The 23,678-nt window shown below is 40.4% G+C and overlaps 1 protein-coding gene across 6 annotated transcripts in view; it reads right to left on the minus strand.

Annotated features, from left to right (window-relative positions):
* ARHGAP44 (Rho GTPase activating protein 44) overlaps positions 1–23,678 on the minus strand; it is a 105,276-nt gene that overhangs the window by 25,567 nt on the left and 56,031 nt on the right. For all 6 annotated transcript variants that reach the window (XM_075846459.1, XM_075846456.1, XM_075846458.1 and 3 more), the window contains exons 2-10: positions 8,835–8,874; positions 8,267–8,371; positions 7,540–7,616; positions 7,185–7,296; positions 6,236–6,312; positions 4,594–4,711; positions 3,407–3,475; positions 2,428–2,509; positions 1,401–1,528 (exon numbers count right to left, since the gene is read on the minus strand). In XM_075846459.1, the coding sequence (XP_075702574.1) occupies positions 1,401–1,528; positions 2,428–2,509; positions 3,407–3,475; positions 4,594–4,711; positions 6,236–6,312; positions 7,185–7,296; positions 7,540–7,616; positions 8,267–8,371; positions 8,835–8,874 (808 nt within the window). The remainder of the gene's footprint in view (positions 1–1,400; positions 1,529–2,427; positions 2,510–3,406; positions 3,476–4,593; positions 4,712–6,235; positions 6,313–7,184; positions 7,297–7,539; positions 7,617–8,266; positions 8,372–8,834; positions 8,875–23,678) is intronic.

Raw genomic sequence — 23,678 nt, forward strand, 5'->3', positions numbered from 1 at the left:
AGATGAGGGGAGGAGTAGTAGTTTCCACCATACAGTGGGAAGGTCTGGTTATGAATGCTCTACTGGTACTGATACACTTTGTATGGACACGTCTGCTTTACATGTTACTGTGCAGATTAACCAGTGAAGTTCTCAGCATGGTTTTTGCACATAGTGAAGCATTGCTAGGAATGCAGGCGACCCCACGGGAAGTGGAAATGAGTCCCAGCTGCTGGATTTCAAAGCTTTGCCATTCCTGTCCTCTCCCTTTTCCGCTGTCCTTAAATTTATTTGGAAATATGTTTTATAAAGTGTGAAGGACCGGGAGAGAGCGTGGTCGTGTACGCTGGCGTGAGTGGGGCAGGGGAAAGTATAGAGACTGTGGCCATCATAGGAAGGTGGAGACGGCCCTGCTGTCAAACATTCAGATCTTAAATCACTTTCAGTTCCTTATCCGTGTCAATATCTCTGCTTACAGTCAGTGAATATAAACATTCTCATTTGCACATAGAATCCAATGAGCAGAATGCTTCCAGATACAACCCTAACAACTTAGCCTATAATGTACTTCACTCTGGTACACTGAATTGTGGGAGGTGTAGTTTTTTTTTTTTATACCCGTTTGTGGTATAAATGCTGCATCTCCCACAATGCATTGCAGCAGAGCATGCTCTGTACAAATACGGGAGATCCTTAAGGCTACCTGTAAACGAGCGTGAGCAATTCCGTAGGTGAAAAACTACCGGTTTTCACGTCCGATGTGCACACGTCCGGGACACGTTAGACTAGAATCTATGGAGGGAGGCGTGAAAACGCAGGAAAATAGGACATGTCCTATTTTTTCAGGGACCCTTCATACGCTCCATTGAAACAAGGTCCGTGTGAACGGCCCCATTGAATTACATGCGTCCATGTGATGGCCCTTGTTTTAACGGCCGTCACACGGACAAGTGACACGCTCGTCTGAGCCCTTAGCATGAGGAAGGAAAATAAGTGGAGTTCTGAATACAGCTTTAGATGTGATTGGAGTAGAAGACATCATTTAACTTTAGACCAGGAAAAAATAATTAAATAGCGGCACGCATCAGGAACTTTTCACTGAACAAAGGCAGACATAAAATAGTGAGTAGAGGAAGAGTGAAGAGAGGCGATGGATGTTTTGTGTGGCTTCCCACTTCTGGCCCCCGTACATTTGCATACTATACTATATGTATAACTGTGAAATTATATTATAGCCCACAGATGTGATGTAAAGGGCTACGGGCTCGTCTACGGTGACATGTCCTACGTGCAAAATGGTTTGTCAATGAAGTTTTGGCCTCGGTGCTGATCTGCCTTATATTGGAGTAACAACAGATGGAGTATACTTTATTGTAAACCGGCACAGCTGAAAATCCAACATATACAATGCTCCGTCCTACCTCCTCTTGCATCCCGCACTCCAGGAGCATGGTGACACAAGCCTCGATAGGAAAGGCTATATCCCGGCCACTGACTGTCAGATGTTCATCTAAGGGCTTTCCGAATGATGGCTTTTCAATCCAGGCCTCTGTAAGGAGGAGGACACGAATACTGAGCAACTAAGTGGATTCAGCGTGCTTTACTTTTCCAATGATAATACAAGCATATTGAAAGTATTGTAGTCCCTCAGGCTAGGGCTGTTAGGCCCTGTTCACACATAGTTTTTTTTTCCAGGCAGTTTCCGATGCGGATTCCGTGCCAAAAACCCCCCGAAAAAAACTCAGTGTGAAAATAGCCTTAGAGACTTCTGGTCCGCCACGAGCCACAATAATATTGCAGCAGTACCGCAATATGTGATTGTCACAAAACTTTTTTTCCCCACATTGAGGTCATGCAAGTGTCCTGGTAATGACGTGATTTTACTGCCGCTTGCAGGTGTCCAATAGTCATTAGATTATTAGCCTTCTACATCCATCTGTGCTCCTTTGCCATCCGTACCCATTTTTCCTTATAAAAAAAGGTTATGCATTGTATAATAAAAAGTACTACTACGTAATATACTTCTGATTCAATCCATCATCATATCTCTGCTTGCCGTAACTGAATAAAGTGGTGATTAAGGCTGAAAACCTGCCCTGATTCTATCTAACTGACACAGCTGCAGGGCTCGTTACAAGAGATATCCGATACACTGTACCGAGCCCTAGACGTGTGTCCGCTGGACATAATCATGACTGGTTTTCAGCTACTAGATGTAAATAAGAATATTCATATTCACTGACTGCAAGCAGAGGTCTTGAAACTGGTGAGTAATTCTCAAACAAAGTATATTAATAAAGTTGTAGAACCTTATATTAAGCAATGATTAAGCTTTCTTGATATAAAACTGGGAAGCACATATAATAAAATGGCAAAGGTGTCTGGTAGCCAAAAATAACCTATGAACCCTGATGAGATGATGCCGGCAGCCATGACTTTAACACTCACCCTGTTGAGCCTTGATCTGCGGCAGGACGGCTTGCAGTAAAGCAAGAGACTTCCTGTGGTATTCGGCCTGTACTTCTATTAGCTGTGGGGGACACAAATCCTTTATAATATAATGTTCTTAACATAATGTATTACCAGCCAAGACCATGTGCAATTGAGGCCTCATGCAGACGGCCGTGCCCTTAATCTCGGTCCGCGAGGACGGCCACCCACATTTTCGGCCAGTGCTCCTATACAAAGTATGGGAGCACGGTCCGTAAAAAGCAAAAGATAGGACACGTCACATCTACGTCCTGGTTTCTATTCAGAGCGGAAACAGGAACGCAGTGCCGGTTCTGTTGTACAAAGGATACCACCGGTGACGGACAGGCCCCACTGACTTATAATAGGGTCTATCAGCGTTGGTGGTATCCATTGCGCTCTTCTTCCCATCAATTCTCGAATGGAGCTGCCGACAGATGTGAACGTAGCCATACAACAAGAAAGCTAAATGTATGATCGCTGGGGGCCCACATATCACTAGAATGGGGATCCCAAGCCCCCCCCCCCCCATTCCTGTACTCGGCTGCCTTTGTTGGCACCATAGACACTAAATGGACCGCTCCATTCAAACTCCTTCTTACTCCGGTCGGACAGTGAGGGGAAAGGGGGATTGGGGTCCCCCTGTCCTAGTGATCCTTGGGGGTCCCAGCGAGCATACATTTATGTGGATAGGCGATCATTTTTTTTCATGGGATGACTTTTTTTTTTAAATTACCATTAGTAAAAATCTAATTTTTCATTAGAGAGATTTAGTAATGAGTCAAATCTATGTGATCTAGATGGTAAATACATGATGAAGAGCATCACATGGGATAATCTACCATCACATGAACAACCATGGTGGATATGAAGACTGAATACTGGAATACTATAACTGAATGACACCAGCATATCAGCACATGTACACACACGAAGCATTATTATGGAATCGGCTTACCGTCTGAAAGTAGTTTGCATAGTCTATTTCTTTGGCCACAAAGCTATACATATCCGCCGACAGCTGATCCTAAAGAAAAAAAAGCCATTTATATAGTACACACAGACTACTGCATTACACAGTGGGATAAGCTATTACAGCACCGCTATGATTAGGGACTACCGCTTACCTGCATTGCTTATTGGAATTGAAGTTAGTAAAAAATCCACCTTCTGTCTCAAAGACTCAGGTTACTTCTGAGTCCACCATGCTTTACCATGCAGCTCTGCTCCATTAAAAATCAGTGATTCGAGCTCAACTGCATTGTCTATTGGAGTCTGAGGTAGTCTAAAATCCACCTCTTGTCTCATCAGAGGCTCATGCATGCTTTACAGTGCAGCTCTGCTTGTTCAGATTGGCTGATGTCTATACGCAGGAGCTCAGCGGGAAGTCAGTGGGGCGGACCCTGGAGCTTCGATTTACTTTGCATGGCAATACAAAGTGATGGCAGGCAATCTGACCAATATTTCCTGACGATCAGAATTTTTAAAGCCCGATAGTTCTGAAAAGTGATTCATTGGTCCATTCAGGAGTGTATCCATTAACAATGGGCTCCGTAGTACAACTTGAATTTAGGAGTATCAGGAGTAGCAAATTAGTTCAGGAAATGAATCGTTAATGGTTGTTATAGTCTTCACTGTCTCGTGCCTCTGCCTGCTTTACCCACATTCAATTTCTCTCTCTCCATTCCCCTCATCCCTGAGGCTCCTCTAAGGCTTCGTTCACATCTGCGTCGGGACTCCGTTCATGGGTTCAGTCTGAGCTTTCCGTCAGGGGAACCCATGAACGGAATCCAAACTGGAACAAACGGAAACCACAGGTTTCCGTTGGCATCACCATTGATTTCACGGACGATTTGCCCCGGATCCGTCACCATTTAAATCAATGGTGATCCCAACGGAAACCTGTGGTTTCCATTTATTGCAGTTTGGATTCCGTTCATGGGTTCCCTGAACCCATGAACGGAGTCCCGAAGCAGATGTGAACGAAGCCTTACATTGGTGGAGGGCTCCCTTACCTGCAATGTGTGCTACCATGGGTCCAATCACACTGTCCCATGTTCAATTGTATACCAGACCATCAGAAGTTATGGACTATTGGGTGCTGTACTTTCTGAATGTTATTGTAAGATTATATACATCGCTCACCCTACAGATCTCTACACGATTTGCCGCCTCTTCCATCTCTTCCCTGAGTGACTCAGCCTTTGCTCCAGAGGGTTGTAGGTTGCTGGAGATCCCGGACGACTTAGCAGATTGCTGCCACCTGCACATAACAAGGGACACGTCTTCAATAACATAATAAACTGGGGAATAATTGGATCACTGCTGCAATGCCCCATAGACACATTAATGTGTAAAAAGACAAACCAATTCCTCCGCACCTCCCTCCTCTTCAGGGCTTCGTTTTCAGCCATCATGTCTGGATGTCATTCCTCTAACCTGCTTTATCCGAAACACCTCTGAGCCAAGTGACTCATCCCAGAATCAGAGCGCCAGCGTCTCCTAATGTTAAATTATGGTTCAGAGACATCTAGTCGAAGCTTCTGTGAGTCACTCAAGTTCCCACAACCCACTAGAAATATGGATAAGACAACCTGCGCCTTGCCCCATAGCAGCTGCATGGGATGCCCCTGTGGTACATTAGGGGATTGTCAGACGCCCCCATGGATCTTATATAATAGACTATTATGCAGTAGCGTATGGTCTGCACAGACCGTGATCCAGCTGGGGGCAGCGATGAGAAATATTTTACAGGTTAAAGGCTATGTAAACCTTTGATGGGCATTTTTTTTATTGTTTTATTAACAGGTTAGTCAGTGTGTTTGGTGTAATGTTTTAATGAGTTTTTATTAAAAATGTGTGTTACTTTTTTAGATACAGCTGCTCTGTATTCTCTATACAGAGCAGCTGTATGTAGCGCTAAATCCTGTTCCCGTCAGGTAGCGGGACTGACGTTTCAGTTACAGCGGGTCCTGCGTTACCAGTTATCCATCGCCTGTTTATAACTTAGATGTGTTATTTTACAGGTGGATCCTGCGTGTTAGAGATATGCAGGTCCTGCTGACACCGGGACCGTCTGGTCCACAGACTGACGGATTCAGGTCATAGCGAAAGTCACAGCGTCTTCTGTATAGAGAATACAAACTATTCATAAAGTTACACTAAAATCAATGACTAACCGGTTTATAAAAAATAAAAATAATGCCCATCAAAAAGTTTACACAGCCTTTAACTCTGCCTACACTGTAGAGTAAGGGTGCCCATACACAGAGGAAAATTGGCCCAACCCGTGGGACCGGCCATCTATGTGTATGGGGAGGTCCGACAGAAGAAGGATGATTTGAACTTGCCCGATCCTTTGTTCCCGCAGGAGATAAGCTGCTGCTGAAAGTGTCCGGCAACGGATTATTCCACTATTCTCATTGAAAACACACACACACGCTCAGCCGAGAGGAGGAATAGCATCCAGATGAGTGCTCTCCAGCTGTTGTAAGTGTACTGTATGGGCAGCTGACCTTTGTACGTACATAGCTGTACTTAAGACGTACTGATTTTTAAAGTAACATCTCGTCTTAGATTCAAAGTGGCAGAATTGAAATTGCAGCTTTGGATGTGACTGGAGTATAATACACTGTATAACTAAAGATCAGTACAAAATAAGTAACGCAAAGTATGTGCAAAGTTACCGAACATTATATGTAGAGTAAACCTGCAAAATGATGTTCAGAAGTGGAAATAGACTTGAAGGGTCCATAGTCAGACACCTGTGAATGCTGCAGCAATTTACCTCGCTCTAGAAGAATCCATGTCTAAGACTAATTTGGCTAAGTGTTTCCTCTGTTTTTGGATATTGGGGATCTCCACCTGAAAAAGTCAAAGACATAGGAATCAATACAACAGGCAATAAGGAGACGGCGAGGAACCTCCAGTCATTAAAGGGGTTTTCCCATCTGGGACAATTATGACATATCCACATGATATGCCATAAAAATCCGATAGATGCGGGTCCCACCTTCGGGACCCGCACTTATTTCTAGAACGGGGTCCGCTAAACTAATTTCTAGCCTACTCGGCTCCGCTGCCTCCCGGCCACAGCCTGGTTAAGTGGTTCGGGAGTTACGGAAACAGCCGAGTGCTCGCGGAGATACCCGGTTTCTGTAACTCCCATAGAAGTGAATGGGAGTTACTGAAACAGCGTAGCACGGCGAGCTACGCGGTTTCCGGGACTCGGTAGCTAGGGAAACAGAGTAGCTTGTCGTGGTCCCAGTCACTTGTATGGGAGTTACGGAAACAGCATAGCTCAGTGAGCTCGGCTGTTTCCGTTACTCCCGACCACCTAACCAGGATGCAGATGGAAGGAAGCGAGAGCCGAGTAAGCTAGAACGGGGTTTAGGGGGGCCCCTTTCTAGAGATAGGTGCGGTCCCCAGAGATGGGACCCACATCTATCAGACTTTCATGGCATATCCTGTGGATATGCCATAATTGTCCAAGATGGGTAAAACCCCTTTAACTTTGGGATACCTGATTAACAATGTAGTATGAGAATTATAAATTATGGATGGAGTCACCTTTATAAGGAAGAACTCCAGTCAAATTGTTCTTCTTAGAGTTCACCAACGTCATCTTATCACATGTGTCTATGATGTATCTGAAGATCATGTTGAACTGGAGTTCCCCTTTAAGTACGTCATCAATAATTGACATGTTATTGGATATCTGCATACGCTCCACATACCTCAGAAAGAACAAACAAAGGCTCCACCACGTCTTTCTCTACCTCTTGCTCGAAGTGGATGAGCTCCTGTGCTAGCTTGTCCTCAGCTTCCCCGCACAACTTCAGCATCTTTCTAGAGCGTAACAAGAAAAAACAATATGAAAATCCACAGACCTCTCGTACCTCATGGGTATGTGCCTTATACAGAAATAAATCACATCATTGTCGTCTATGGAGTTTAAAGTAACGAGTCATACAGCTGTGAGAGTAAGACTAAATTAGGACTGGTTTGAGGATATGAATGTAAGCAAGAATGTTTCCATTCACTGACAACAAGAAAAAGGCAAAGAATGGTAAGAAAAGGTTTCAATCTTACCCAAGCAAAGAGTCATCTCCTAGGACCGCAGATCCTTCCATGAGACACTGAGCCAAGGTAATAAGAGGTAACTTTTTCTGTGGGAAGACGACAAGGAGAAATATCATTTTGTAATCATTAATATTAAACTAGAATGTGAAATTGAACCGTAGCCCCACCTCAGAAAAACAGTGTGCGGTGGTAATGGTTTACCGTGACCACTGAGCAACTAAAAGTCACTGTGAAGTCCTTAGCCTAAAGCTGGCCCCATTACAGGGTCCTCGTGGCTGGCCCCATTACGGGGTCCTTGTGGCTGGCCCCATTACGGGGTCCTGGTGGCTGGCCCCATTACGGGGTCCTGGTGGCTGGCCCCATTACGGGGTCCTCGTGGCTGGCCCCATTACGGGGTCCTCGTGGCTGGCCCCATTACGGGGTCCTCGTGGCTGGCCCCATTACGGGGTCCTCGTGGCTGGCCCCATTACGGGGTCCTCGTGGCTGGCCCCATTACGGGGTCCTCGTGGCTGGCCCCATTACGGGGTCCTCGTGGCTGGCCCCATTACGGGGTCCTCGTGGCTGGCCCCATTACGGGGTCCTTGTGGCTGATCCCATTAGGAGCTCCGTATGGCTGGCCCCATTATGGGATCATTGCGTGCGGTTAGGAGAATACTGTGGCTGGCACTGGGTGGCTGTGCCGTTATGGAGGCCCTGTGTCAGAGAACAGCTTTACCTGTCGTTTATACAGACTTACCGATCTCTTATCTGTGTCCGGTCCTTGCTGGCCTTGTAAACACGCTGTAAGTTTCTTGTGGGTGCTGTGGGAGACCTGTTTGACCAGCTCCAGACGTTTCTCAACCTGTGAGGGAACAGGAAGGACAAATAAGCTGCCGTGCTCCAGCGCCTGATGTAACAACGGGTGGGAGTGATTTTCCCATTAAGTGACCCCATTAGTCGCAGCTTTATGTCCTAACCTATAGTAGAAAAAACGGACGTTGAAAAATGGACATCGCTAACCCAAACTCATAGTAAGAACAATATGGGGATGGTAGAAACAATGGTGGGTTGTCACGTAGCTCCTATGGTGCCGACTAGAACTGTATGGGACAGTATTTCTTGTATAACCCTAATGAGAGATCAACATGATGGGTGACTCATTGCAACCTGCCCCTGCGGTCCAACCCAAACATATTGGAGATTTTTCCATTATTCTGGTGGTAGGATCAAAACAACTACTATGACGGACTGACGGACATTGCATGGTGGAGGAGGTATATGTATGTGTGTATCAGTCCACAACCGATATATACAGGGACACCCACCTGTAAAAGATCGTCACTCAGTACCTCGGTCTTCTCGGCTCTGAAAGAAAGAATCAATAATTAATACGAGCACAGAAGATAAACAATACTGATAACCCAGTGCAAGTTCCCCATAAGTTGTTCCCTCAATCGCTCCTTATATCAGAGGGACCACTCTCCATTGTTCCCATTGCAGAATTAGGACCTGGAGACCGGGCTATTGACCTGAATAACATGACAAGATAAGGGGATGAAGGGGAAGGATGTGTAACATCACACAGGATGGGTCATCATAAGATCTCCTCCATATCGGAGTAGCCGCTACCCGCACACCATAAAATGTATGTACAGATATCGTCACCTCACATCGGTCCCTGTCCTTTTGGGGATCACAATCTAAATTTCTAATGAACCGATCAGTCTGTTTTTTGGAGGTGGAAGGAAACCTCGGCACCCAGAGGAAACCCAACACGGGAAGAACATACAAACGTCACGCAGATATTGACCATGGTTGGATTTGAACCCAGAACTCAAAGACACCAGTGCTAACCACTGAGCCTCCATCATGTTATCGATCATAGATTAGCGGGGGGATGGCAACTAGGACCCCAATTGATAAAGAGAACAAGCCAGACCTGGTCAGAGGCATAATTACAAATGTTAGAGAAAGCAGATGTCCCTCGTGCCGGAGATACCAGCACCATAAAAAACGTAATTCTCTAAAATGCAATTCTCTACAGGGACTACATTACACAAAGCCAGCGCTCCATTATGGCCTGGACTACGAGCAATTCAAATCAGATGGGGGCACTGTTGCAAACTAGATCTATAATGGGGGCACTATTGCACACTCGATCAGTTATGGGGCACCGTTACACACTGGATCAGTAATGGGGCACCGTTACACACTGGATCAGTAATGGGGCACCATTACACACTGGATCAGTAATGGGGCACCATTACACACTGGATCAGTAATGGGGCACCGTTGCCCATTGGATCAGTAATGGGGGCACCGTCGCCCATTGGATCAGTAATGGGGGCACCGTCGCCCATTGGATCAGTAATGGTGGCACCGTCGCCCATTGGATCAGTAATGGGGGCACCGTCGCACATTGGATCAGTAATGGGGGCACCGTCGCACATTGGATCAGTAATGGGGGCACCGTCGCACATTGGATCAGTAATGGGGGCACCGTCGCACATTGGATCAGTAATGGGGGCACCGTCGCACATTGGATCAGTAATGGGGGCACCGTCGCACATTGGATCAGTAATGGGGGCACCGTCGCACATTGGATCAGTAATGGGGGCACCGTCGCACATTGGATCAGTAATGGGGGCACCGTCGCACATTGGATCAGTAATGGGGGCACCGTCGCACATTGGATCAGTAATGGGGGCACCGTCGCACATTGGATCAGTAATGGGGGCACCGTCGCACATTGGATCAGTAATGGGGGCACCGTCGCACATTGGATCAGTAATGGGGGCACCGTCGCACATTGGATCAGTAATGGGGGCACCGTCGCACATTGGATCAGTAATGGGGGCACCGTCGCACATTGGATCAGTAATGGGGGCACCGTCGCACATTGGATCAGTAATGGGGGCACCGTCGCACATTGGATCAGTAATGGGGGCACCGTCGCACATTGGATCAGTAATGGGGGCACCGTCGCACATTGGATCAGTAATGGGGGCACCGTCGCACATTGGATCAGTAATGGGGGCACCGTCGCACATTGGATCAGTAATGGGGGCACCGTCGCACATTGGATCAGTAATGGGGGCACCGTCGCACATTGGATCAGTAATGGGGGCACCGTCGCACATTGGATCAGTAATGGGGGCACCGTCGCACATTGGATCAGTAATGGGGGCACCGTCGCACATTGGATCAGTAATGGGGGCACCGTCGCACATTGGATCAGTAATGGGGGCACCGTCGCACATTGGATCAGTAATGGGGGCACCGTCGCACATTGGATCAGTAATGGGGGCACCGTTGCACATTGGATCAGTAATGGGGGCACCTTTGCACATTGGATCAGTAATGGGGGCACCGTTGCACATTGGATCAGTTATAGGGGCACCGTTGCACATTGGATCAGTAATGGGGGCACCGTTGCACATTGGATCAGTAATGGGGGCACCGTTGCACATTGGATCAGTTATGGGGGCACCGTTGCACATTGGATCAGTAATGGGGGCACCGTTGCACATTGGATCAGTAATGGGGGCACCGTTGCACATTGGATCAGTAATGGGGGCACCGTTGCACATTGGATCAGTTATGGGGGCACCGTTGCACATTGGATCAGTAATGGGGGCACCGTTGCACATTGGATCAGTTATGGGGGCACCGTTGCACATTGGATCAGTTAGGGGGGCACCGTTGCACATTGGATCAGTTAGGGGGGCACCGTTGCACATTGGATCAGTTAGGGGGGCACCGTTGCACATTGGATCAGTTAGGGGGGCACTGTTGCACACTGGATCAGTAATGGGGGCACGGTTACACAGGGTCAGTAATGGGGGCACTGTTGCACACTTGATCAGTTTAGTGGCGTATTATTGAATACTGGATCTGTTATTGGGGCACAGTTGCACACTGGATCTGTTATGGGGGCACTGTTGCACACTGGATCTGTTATGGAGGCACTGTTGCACACTGGATCTGTTATGGGGGCACTGTTGCACACTGGATCTGTTATGGGGGCACTGTTGCACACTGGATCTGTTATGGGGGCACTGTTGCACACTGGATCTGTTATGGGGCACTGTTGCACACTGGATCTGTTATGGGGCACTTTTTGTGCAGACTAGATCAGTTATGGCAGAACTTTTGCACAGTGGTTAAGTTATGGGACCAATAATGCAGGCTGAATATGAAATTCAGGTACTGTGCCTGCCACTGTAATGGGGTGGGGGGGGGGGGGTAATGTGGCACCTGAAGATGTGCCAAGTTATACATAGCACAACATGTCCTTCTTTCCAATTTCCAAACATTGCACTCACCCCCTCCACATTCCAATACCTGTATAATATACTTTGAATTCAAATCCTTGCCATTCACAAGATCTCTGCTTGCGGTCATAAAATGAAAAAATGATTGTATACATTCCAGAGGCTGGGAACCAGTACAGACCTACAACTTTTTACAGCGGATGGAGAACTAGATTATCCTCTGTATGGGGAAATTCATCAGCAGCGCACATCTCACTCCTGTCCTGTTTGTTACAATGTATCAGTGCAGGTAAAGTGTATCCTCCTGTTTAGCTCAGCGAGGATTATCTAGACTGGATACAATTACTACAAAACTTGAGCACTGAGAAGTATCAGGTCATGATAATTTGTCATGAACAAGAAAGTTTCCATTCACTAACAGCAAAAGAGATATTGAAAATGGTGAGGAAGATAAACACAAATTATATAAGAAAGTTGCATTTATAGAAAACCAGAAAACAATTTTAATCCCTTGTAATAAGTCATATATTCCTTTAAATCGGTGAGTAAATTTACTGACATTTAGCAGAATTATCAGTATATAAACCATCAGAAATAGAATATCCAACTTCATCACATTCCACTATATGAGGGAGGTCAGTAACAATTACCAGCTGTCAGTAAATATGTATAAAATGTCAGTAAATGATTGATACTGAAGGTTGGTAAAGCTGGTGGCATGCCCTGCTCCTGCCATTGGCATCTTACCACCTACTGCCGGGGATAGGAAACTCAGCATTTCCATGAATTGTTACCAGGTCATGTAAATACGATGAGATGACAATCAAGGAAAATGTTATCAATCTGCACTCTATAAGCACACAATGCTTCAGTAACACTGCTGCCTGTCAGCAATAGAGTCTGCACGCGATAGTCTTTATTAATATTAATGTTTACAAAGCTCAGACACATTGTAAGCCAATTAGGAGACCCCAGAGAGAGTGCAATGATGACATCATCATGTCTTCAGGGTCAGACACATTGTAAGCCAATTACGAGACCCCAGAGAGAAAGAGCGCAGTGACATCATCTTCATCATGTCTTCAGTGTCAGACAAACTCTGCATTACAATGTTCCTGTCCTCAACTTCATCAATACATGAGCGGACAAAGTCATTGTCCCCACATTGAAATACTCTGTGCTGCTGTGAGGCACTGCTCTTTCCGCTTTGTAATGCTCAGCCTGCGACCTCCTATTTGACCTAATTCTCGTACCCACCTCATGCCGCCATGACATGCAGCTCTTTCCTCCCTTACATCGTCAGAGGTCACTGCCCCAACAAGATCATCATAATTCTCTCTTAAAATACTCTGTGCTGCTGGGGAGCAAACTTTTAGTCTGGACCTCCCACTTGTCTCCATTATCTTCCTCACATCATGACACTGTCACATACAGCTGCGTCCTCCCTAAGTGATAGGTCAACGAGCTCCAGAAGATCATCATGCAAGTCTCCTTAAATAATCTGTGCTGCTGTGGACTTGTTTCCATTGCATATTTCTATCATACCTTTATTATATTTCACACCGGACTAACAAACAATGAAGGGCATAACAAACTCTATGCCACCTACATGTGTTTCTTTTACATAATGCTGCCTAGGATAGTCGACAAGGCAAGATGACAAATAATTTAGGCTACGGTCTGCAGTGTGCTGTAAAAATCAGTGAATAGCATAATGAGCTGCGCAGGGTCAGAGCGGACTAGTAGCCCTCATCCCGCAGGCGTCCCCTGGCGCTCGCTTAGTGTGACTATTTAGAAATCTCGCCATGGTTGGCAATTAGAAGAAATTAAAAAACAGCAATGCTTCCCGGCAGGAGAGAGGAGGATTCATCCAGAACCGCTCAGCAGAGGAGACTGCGGGCTCAATCCATATCACACTCCAGCAGGCATCTTATAAACGTCTAAGTGGATGAGTTCTGCCCCCGGACACACAAGCTCGGCTTTTAAAAACGCAAATAGACAAAAAGATCCAAAATCTCTGTATTCCTGACATGGTGGAGATAGGAATCCTGCACAGACAGCACATATCCGAGAGCCCCGGGGTAAAGCCACAGTCATGTATTTATATCTGGAAATGGCCGAGACATGTGGTGTCGTGGGTTGTTCTCTACTGGAAAGCGGAGCCGACGTATCTAAACCTATCATGTGTGATACTGTCTGCTGAGTCAGTGTATCTAATCATATCATGTTTGATACGGTCTGCTGAGTCAGTGCATCTAATCCTATCATGTTTGATACTGTCTGCGGAGTCAGTGTATCTAATCATATCATGTTTGATACTGTCTGCTGAGTCAGTGTATCTAATCATATAATGTTTGATACTGTCTGCTGAGTCAGTGCATCTAATCCTATCATGTTTGATACTTCTGCTGAGTCAGTGTATCTAATCATATCATGTTTGATACTGTCTGCTGAGTCAGTGCATCTAATCATATCATGTTTGATACTGTCTGCTGAGTCAGTGCATCTAATCATATCATGTTTGATACTTCTGCTGAGTCAGTGTATCTAATCATATCATGTTTGATACTGTCTGCTGAGTCAGTGCATCTAATCCTATCATGTTTGATACTTCTGCTGAGTCAGTGTATCTAATCATATCATGTTTGATACTGTCTGCTGAGTCAGTGTATCTAATCATATCACGTTTGATACTGTCTGCTGAGCTGGTATATCTATGCCTATCATGTGTGTTACTGTCTGAGGAGTTGTGTATCTAATCCTATCATGTATGAAACTGTCCCTAGAGCCTGTGGATCTAATTCTATCATGTGTGATATCGTATGCTGTGCAGGTGTACCTGACCACATCCTGTCTGCAGAGCTACTGTATCTAATCCTATAATGTGATACTGCCTCCTGAAATGTGTATCTAAGCCTATCATGTATGAAACAGTCTGTTGAGCCGGTGTATCTAATCCGATCATGTGTCACACTGTCTGCTGAGCTGCTGTATCTAATCCTATCCTGTCTGCTGAGCTGTGTATCTAAGCCTTTCATTTGTGAAACTGTCCGCTGAGTGTGTATCTGTGCCCATCATGTGTGATGCTGCCACCTGAGCCAACATATCTAAGCCTATCTCGAGATATACTATCCGCTGAGCTGCTGTATCTAAGCCTATCATGTGTTCTACTATCCGCTGAGCTGCTGTATCTAAGCCTATCATGTGTTCTACTATCCGCTGAGCTGCTGTATCTAAGCCGATCAGGTGTTCTACTATCCGCTGAGCTGCTGTATCTAAGCCCATCATGTGTTATACACTCCGCTGAGCTGCTGTATCTAAGCCTATCATCTGATATTTACTTTTTAAAAACAGGATATGCCATATATTTTTGATTAGTGATCCTATTTCTCAGTAGTCACCGATCACTAAAACATTGATCCCATGTTGGGTAAAGGGGGTTTTACACCGGGCAATTATCAGGCAAACGTTCTTTCATATAACGCTGTTTGACGATAATTGCCCTGTGTAAACTGCAGCGATCAGCAAATAAACGAGCATCGATCAGCATCGATCTGCTCGATCATATCGTTTTAAGAAAGTGAAATATTGTTGCCAGCAAATCTCCCTGTGTAATAATGTATGGGGACAAGCGATCGGAGTAACGACGGCTCATCCCCATACAAAGCACCTTCTAACAGGAGAAAACTAGCGCCGCCCATCTACGACGCCGGTGTAATAGGTATAAAGGATTGGCTATGTATGCATGGGCACTCCCCATTATAATCTGCTGGACTAAGAGACTATAATAAAGAGTGCCTCGAGCATACGCAGCCAAATCTGTGATCATCGCTCTGAACTATACAATCTAGCGATCAGTTGGGTTTTGTAGTAGATACACTTATATTCTGTAGATGTACCATACTTGTTAATGGTGGAAATTTTTAAAAATGGTTTGGTTTTTTTAAGGATCTTAGTACAGAATATTTTTATAAAGCACCACAAAACAGCAGCTTCATGTAAGAAGGTCCAAATATTTCACATAGAACAACCCAAATAACCGAAAACGGCCACTAACCGCTAATCAAGAAAGCAAAGTTCCTTTCAATCCATCATTATAGATTATTTTATGTTGTTGAACAGATCTATAGATAAGGTGAAGTACGGTATAAGAGAAGTCATGAATAACATTTCCAGCCATTGTTACCAGTCCAGTCTGTGCCTCAACTTGTCCAAGATTAACGAGGCTCTGAAAAATTATTAACCAGTGAACAACGAAAAAGACAAAAAAAATAGAAAAGGTAAATCAGAGGAGACAACAATAAGAAAATCAGCAAATTGCCCTAATGGGTCATCATAGACTACCTGCAAAATATAACCACTATAATACTGCCCCCTATATACAAGAATATAACTACTATAATACTGCCACCTATATACAAGAATATAACTACTATAATACTGCCCCCTATATACAAGAATATAACTACTATAATACTGCCCCCTATATACAAGAATATACTACTATAATACTGCTCCCTATATACAAGCATATAACTACTATAATACTGCTCCCTATATACAAGAATATAACTACTATAATAATGCCCCCTATATACAAGAATATAACTACTATAATACTGCCCCCCTATATATAAGAATATAACTACTATAATACTGCTCCTATATACAAGAATATAACTACTATAATACTGCCCCCTATATACAAAAATATAACTACTATAATACTGCCCCTATATACACAAGAATATAACTACTATAATACTGCTCCTATATACAAGAAAATAACTACTATAATACTGCCCCACTATATATAAGAATATTACTACTGTAATACTTCTCCTATATAAAAGAAAATAACTACTATAATACTCCTATATACAAAAATATAACTACTATAATACTGCTCCTATATATAAGAATATAAGTACTATAATACTGCTCCTATATACAAGAATACAATTACTATAATACCGCCTACTATATACAATATAACTACTAGAATACTGCCCCTATATACAAGAACATATCTACTACAATACTGCCCCCAATATACAAGAATATAAACTACAAGAATACTGCACCTACATACAAAGATATAACTACTATAATACTGCCCCTATATACAAGAATATAACTACTATAATACTGCCCCTACATACAAGAATATAACTACTATAATACTGCCCCTATATACAAGAATATGACTACTATTATACTGCCCCCTATATACAAGAATATAACAACTAGAATACTGCTCCTATATACAAGAATATAACTTCTATAATACTGCCCCATACATACAAGAATATAACTACTATAATATTGCCCCTACATACAAGAATATAACTACTATAATACTGCTCCCTATATACAAGAATATAACTACTATAATACTGCTCCTATATACAAGAATATAACTACTATAATACTGCTCCTATATACAAGAACAAAACTACTATAATACAGCTCCTATATACAAGAATACAATTACTATAATACTGCCCACTATATACAATATAACTACTATAATACTGCCCCTATATACAAGAACATATCTACTACAATACTGCCCCCAATATACAAGAATATAACTACTATAATACTGCCCCTATATATAAGAATATAACTACTATAATACTGCCCCTATATACAAGAATATAACTACTATAATACTGACCCTACATACAAGAATATAACTACTATAATACTGCCCCTATAAACAAGAATATGACTACTATAATACTGCCCCTTATATACAAGAATATAACAACTAGAATACTGCTCCTATATACAAGAATATAACTACTATAATACTGCCCCTATATACAAGAATATAACTACTATCATACTGCTCCTATATACAGTAATATAACTACAATACTGCCCCTATATACAAGAATACAAGTACTATAATACTGCCCCCTATATACAAGAATATAACTACTATAATACTGATCCTATATAATGGAATATAACTACTATAATACAGCTCCTATATACAATACAATTACTATAATACTGCCTACTATATACACAATATAACTACTATAATACTGCCCCTATATACAAGAACATATATACTACAATACTGCCCCCAATAAACAAGAATTTAACTACTAGAATACTGCCCCTATATACAAGAATATAACTACTATAATACTGCCCCTACATACAAGAAAATAACTACTATAATACTGCCCCTATATACAAGAATATAACCACTATAATACTGCCCCTATATACAAGAATATAACTACTATAATACTGCCCCTACATACAAGAAATATAACCACTATAATACTGCTCCCTATATACAAGAATATAACTACTATAATACTGCCCCTATATACAAGAATATAACATCTATAATACTGCTCCTATATACAAGAATATACCTGCTATAATACTCCCCCTATATATAAGAATATAACCACTATAATACTGCCCCCTATATACGATAACTTCTATAATACTGTCCCGTATATACACAAGAACATAACTACTATAATACTGCTCCCATATACAATAATAGCACAACTATATACTGCCTCTATATACAAGAATAAAACTACTATAATACTGATCCTATATACAAGAATATAACTACTATAATATGGCTCCCTATAGACAAGAATATAACTACTATAATACTGCCCCCTATATAAAAGAATATGACTACTATAATACTGTCCCTATATACAAGAATAGAACTACTATATACTGCCCCTTATATACAGGACTAACACTACTATATACTGCCCCCTATATACAAGAATATAACTACAATAATACTGACCCTATATACAAGAATATAACTACTATAATACTGCCCCCTATAAACAAGAATATAACTACTATAATACTGCCCCTATATACAAGAATATAACTACTATAATACTGCCTCCTACATACAAGAATATGACTACTATAATACTGCCCTATATAAAAGAATAGAACTACTATAATACTGCCCTATATAAAAGAATAGAACTACAATATACTGCCTCCTATATACAAGAATATAACTACTATAACACTGCCTCCCTTATACAAGAATATAACTAATATATTACTGCCCCTATATACAAGAATATTACTACTATAATACTGCTCCCTATATACAAGAATATAACTACTATAATACTTCCCCTATATACAAGAATATAACTACTATAATACTGCTCCTATATACAAGAATATAACTACTATAATACTGCTCCTATATACAAGAATATAACTACTATAATACTGCCTCTATATACAATATAACTATTATAATACTTCCCCTATATACAAGAATATAACTACTATAATACTGCCCCTTATATACAAGAATATAACTACTATAATACTGCCCCTTATATACAAGAATATAACTACTATAATACTGCCCCCTATATACAAGAATATTACTACTATAATTCTGCCTCTATATACAAGAATACAACTACTATAATACTGACCACTATGTACAAGAATATAAGTGCTATAATACTGCTCCTATATACAAGAATATAACTACTATAATACTGCTCCTATATACAAGAATATAACTACTATATACTGCCCCTATATACACAAGAAAATAATTACAATAATACTGCCCCTATATACACTAGAATACTGCCCCTATATACAAGAATATAACTACTATAATACTGCCCCTATATACAAGAATATAACTACTATAATACTGCTCCTATATATAAGAATATAAGTACTATAATACTGCTCCTATATACAAGAATATAACTACTATACTACTGCCCCTATATACAAGAATATAACTACTATAATACTGCCCCCTATATACAAGAAAATAACTACTAGAATACTGCCCCTATATACAAGAATATAACTACTAGAATACTGCCCCTATATACAAGAATATAACTACTAGAATACTGCTCCTATATACAAGAATATAACTACTAGAATACTGCTCCTATATACAAGAATATAACTACTATAATACTGCTCCTATATACAAGAATATAACTACTATAATACTGCCTTTCTATATACAAGAATATAACTACTATAATACTGCCTCCCTACATACAAGAATATAACTACTATAATACTTCCCCCCTATATACAAGAATATAACTACTATAATACTGCCCCTATATACAAGAACTTATCTACAATAATACTGCCACTATATACAAGAATATAACTACTATACTACTGCCCCTATATACAAGTATATAACTACTATAATACTGCCTCCCTACATACAAGAATATAACTACTATAATACTTCCCCCCTATATACAAGAATATAACTACTATAATACAGCTCCTATATACACAAGAATACAATTACTATAATACTGCCTACTATATACAATATAACTACTATAATACTGCCCCTATATACAAGAACTTATCTACAATAATACTGCCACTATATACAAGAATATAACTACTATAATACAGCTCCTATATACAAGAATACAACTACTATAATATTGCTCCTTATATACAAGAATATAACTACTATAATACTGTCCTCTATATACAAGAATATAACTACTATAATACTGCCCCTATATACAAGAATATAACTACTATAACACTGCCCAATAAATACAAGAATATAACTGCTATAATACAGCTCCTATATACAAGAATAGGACTACTATAATACTGCTCCTATATACAAGAATATAACCACTATAATACTGCATCTATATATAAGAATATATCTACTATAATACTGCTCCCTATATACAAGAATATAACTACTATAATACTGCTCTCTATATACAAGAATATAACTACTATAATACTGCTCCCTATACACAAGAATATAACTACTATAATACTGCCCCCTACGTATGGGCCTTGAAGGGTTGTAAACTGTACCATATCTGACTTTCCAGAATACCGACATTCATTATGAGGGTATTGTAAGAATATAGAAATAATTCCTGCGGGTAGAATAGATCAGTAGAATATTTAACATATAATGTGGTGGTTGTTTCTCATTTATCTGTGGCATCGCTCAGTGTGTGCACAGAGAAGGAAATGTTACTGCACTCATGTAGTTTTTCTCTACAGTCAATGATACTTCCAGGCCTCTCCTGTCACATTGAATCAGCACATACAGCAGTGATGCCAAAAACTGCACAGTGCATGGGCGTAAAGTAAAGCTCCTTGTTGTGCGCTCTGGTGCCTGTAGGAGAATAGAGCATTCTGGGAAGAGCTGCGTGTCGCTACCGCTCTGTGTGAAGTTAAGTGAACGGGACAAGACGTCATAGTGCTGTGCTTTGTGCGATCATCTTAGAAGATGGACTGCGGAGGAGGAGGAGACGGCAGCATTAAAGAAAGAGGTGGAATTAAACTAATTTTATTTGTTTTTGGAGGTAAAGCGTGCCCGTACACATGAATTTAAAATATGTCAGACGTGAGAATACGGAACATTGCGAAACTAGGTGTAAAATAAGATCAGGCAATTACTGCGAAATGTATTTATTATATTGTTGTACTAAGGACGCAAATTTATAACAATTATATTCTTGTACTTAGCGGGCAGTATTATAGTAGTTATATTCTTGTATATAGGGCAGTATTTAGTAGTTATATTCTTGTATATAGGGGGCAGCATTATAGTAGTTATATTCTTGTGTATAGGAGCAGTATTATAGTAGTTATATTCTTGTATATAGGGGCAGTATTATAGTAGTTATATTCTTGTATATAGGGGGCAGTATTATAGTAGTTATATTCTTGTATATAGGAGCAGTATTATAGTAGTTATATTCTTGTATATAGGAGCAGTATTATAGTAGTTATATTCTTGTATATAGGAGCAGTATTATAGTAGTTATATTCTTGTATATAGAGGCAGTATTATAGTAGTTATATTCTTGTATATAGGAGCAGTATTATAGTAGTTATATTCTTGTACTTAGCGGGCAGTATTATAGTAGTTATATTCTTGTATATAGGGGGCAGTATTATAGTAGTTATATTCTTGTATATAGGGAGCAGTATTATAGTAGTTATATTCTTGTATATAGGGAGCAGTATTATAGTAGTTATATTCTTGTATATAGGGAGCAGTATTATAGTAGTTCTATTCTTGTATATAGGAGCAGTATTATAGTAGTTCTATTCTTGTATATAGGAGCAGTATTATAGTAGTTATATTCTTGTATATAGGGGCAGTATTATAGTAGTTATATTCTTGTATATAGGGGCAGTATTATAGTAGCTATATTCTTGTATATAGGAGCAGTATTATAGTAGTTATATTCTTGTATATAGGAGGCAGTATTATAGTAGTTATATTCTTGTATATAGGCGGCAGTATTATAGTAGTTATATTCTTGTATATAGGGGTATTATTACAGTAGTTATATTCTTGTATATAGGAGCAGTATTATAGTAGTTATATTCTTGTATATAGGAGTAGTATTATAGTAGTTATATTCTTGTATATAGGGGGCAGTATTATAGTAGTTATATTCTTGTATATAGGGGGCAGTATTATAGTAGTTATATTCTTATATATAGGAGCAGTATTATAGTAGTTATATTCTTGTATATAGGAGTAGTATTATAGTAGTTATATTCTTGTATATAGGAGCAGTATTATAGTAGTTATATTCTTGTATATAGGAGCAGTAATATAGTAGTTATATTCTTCTATATAGGAGCAGTATTATAGTAGTTATATTCTTGTATATAGGAGCAGTATTATAGTAGTTATATTCTTGTACTTAGCGGGCAGTACTATAGTAGTTATATTCTTGTATATAGGGCAGTATTATAGTAGTTATATTCTTGTATATAGGGGCAGTATTATAGTAGTTATATTCTTGTATATAGGGGGCAGCATTATAGTAGTTATATTCTTGTGTATAGGAGCAGTATTATAGTAGTTATATTCTTGTATATAGGGGCAGTATTATAGTAGTTATATTCTTGTATATAGGGGGCAGTATTATAGTAGTTATATTCTTGTATATAGGAGCAGTATTATAGTAGTTATATTCTTGTATATAGGAGCAGTATTATAGTAGTTATATTCTTGTATATAGGAGCAGTATTATAGTAGTTATATTCTTGTATATAGAGGCAGTATTATAGTAGTTATATTCTTGTATATAGGGGCAGTATTATAGTAGTTATATTCTTGTATATAGGAGCAGTATTATAGTAGTTATATTCTTGTACTTAGCGGGCAGTATTATAGTAGTTATATTCTTGTATATAGGGCAGTATTATAGTAGTTATATTCTTGTATATAGGGGGCAGCATTATAGTAGTTATATTCTTGTGTATAGGAGCAGTATTATAGTAGTTATATTCTTGTATATAGGGGCAGTATTATAGTAGTTATATTCTTGTATATAGGGGGCAGTATTATAGTAGTTATATTCTTGTATATAGGAGCAGTATTATAGTAGTTATATTCTTGTATATAAGAGGCATTATTATAGTAGTTACATTCTTGTATATAGGGCAGTATTATAGTAGTTATATTCTTGTATATAGGAGCAGTATTATAGTAGTTATATTCTTGTATATAGGAGCAGTATTATAATAGTTATATTCTTGTATATAGAGGCAGTATTATAGTAGTTATATTCTTGTATATAGGGGCAGTATTATAGTAGTTATATTCTTGTATATAGGAGCAGTATTATAGTAGTTATATTCTTGTATATAGGGGGCAGTATTATAGTAGTTATATTCTTGTATATAGGGAGCAGTATTATAGTAGTTATATTCTTGTATATAGGGAGCAGTATTATAGTAGTTATATTCTTGTATATAGGGAGCAGTATTATAGTAGTTCTATTCTTGTATATAGGAGCAGTATTATAGTAGTTCTATTCTTGTATATAGGAGCAGTATTATAGTAGTTATATTCTTGTA

Source organism: Rhinoderma darwinii, chromosome 13 (genome assembly GCF_050947455.1).
Source record: "Rhinoderma darwinii isolate aRhiDar2 chromosome 13, aRhiDar2.hap1, whole genome shotgun sequence".
In the NCBI taxonomy this organism is placed as follows: domain Eukaryota; kingdom Metazoa; phylum Chordata; class Amphibia; order Anura; family Rhinodermatidae; genus Rhinoderma; species Rhinoderma darwinii.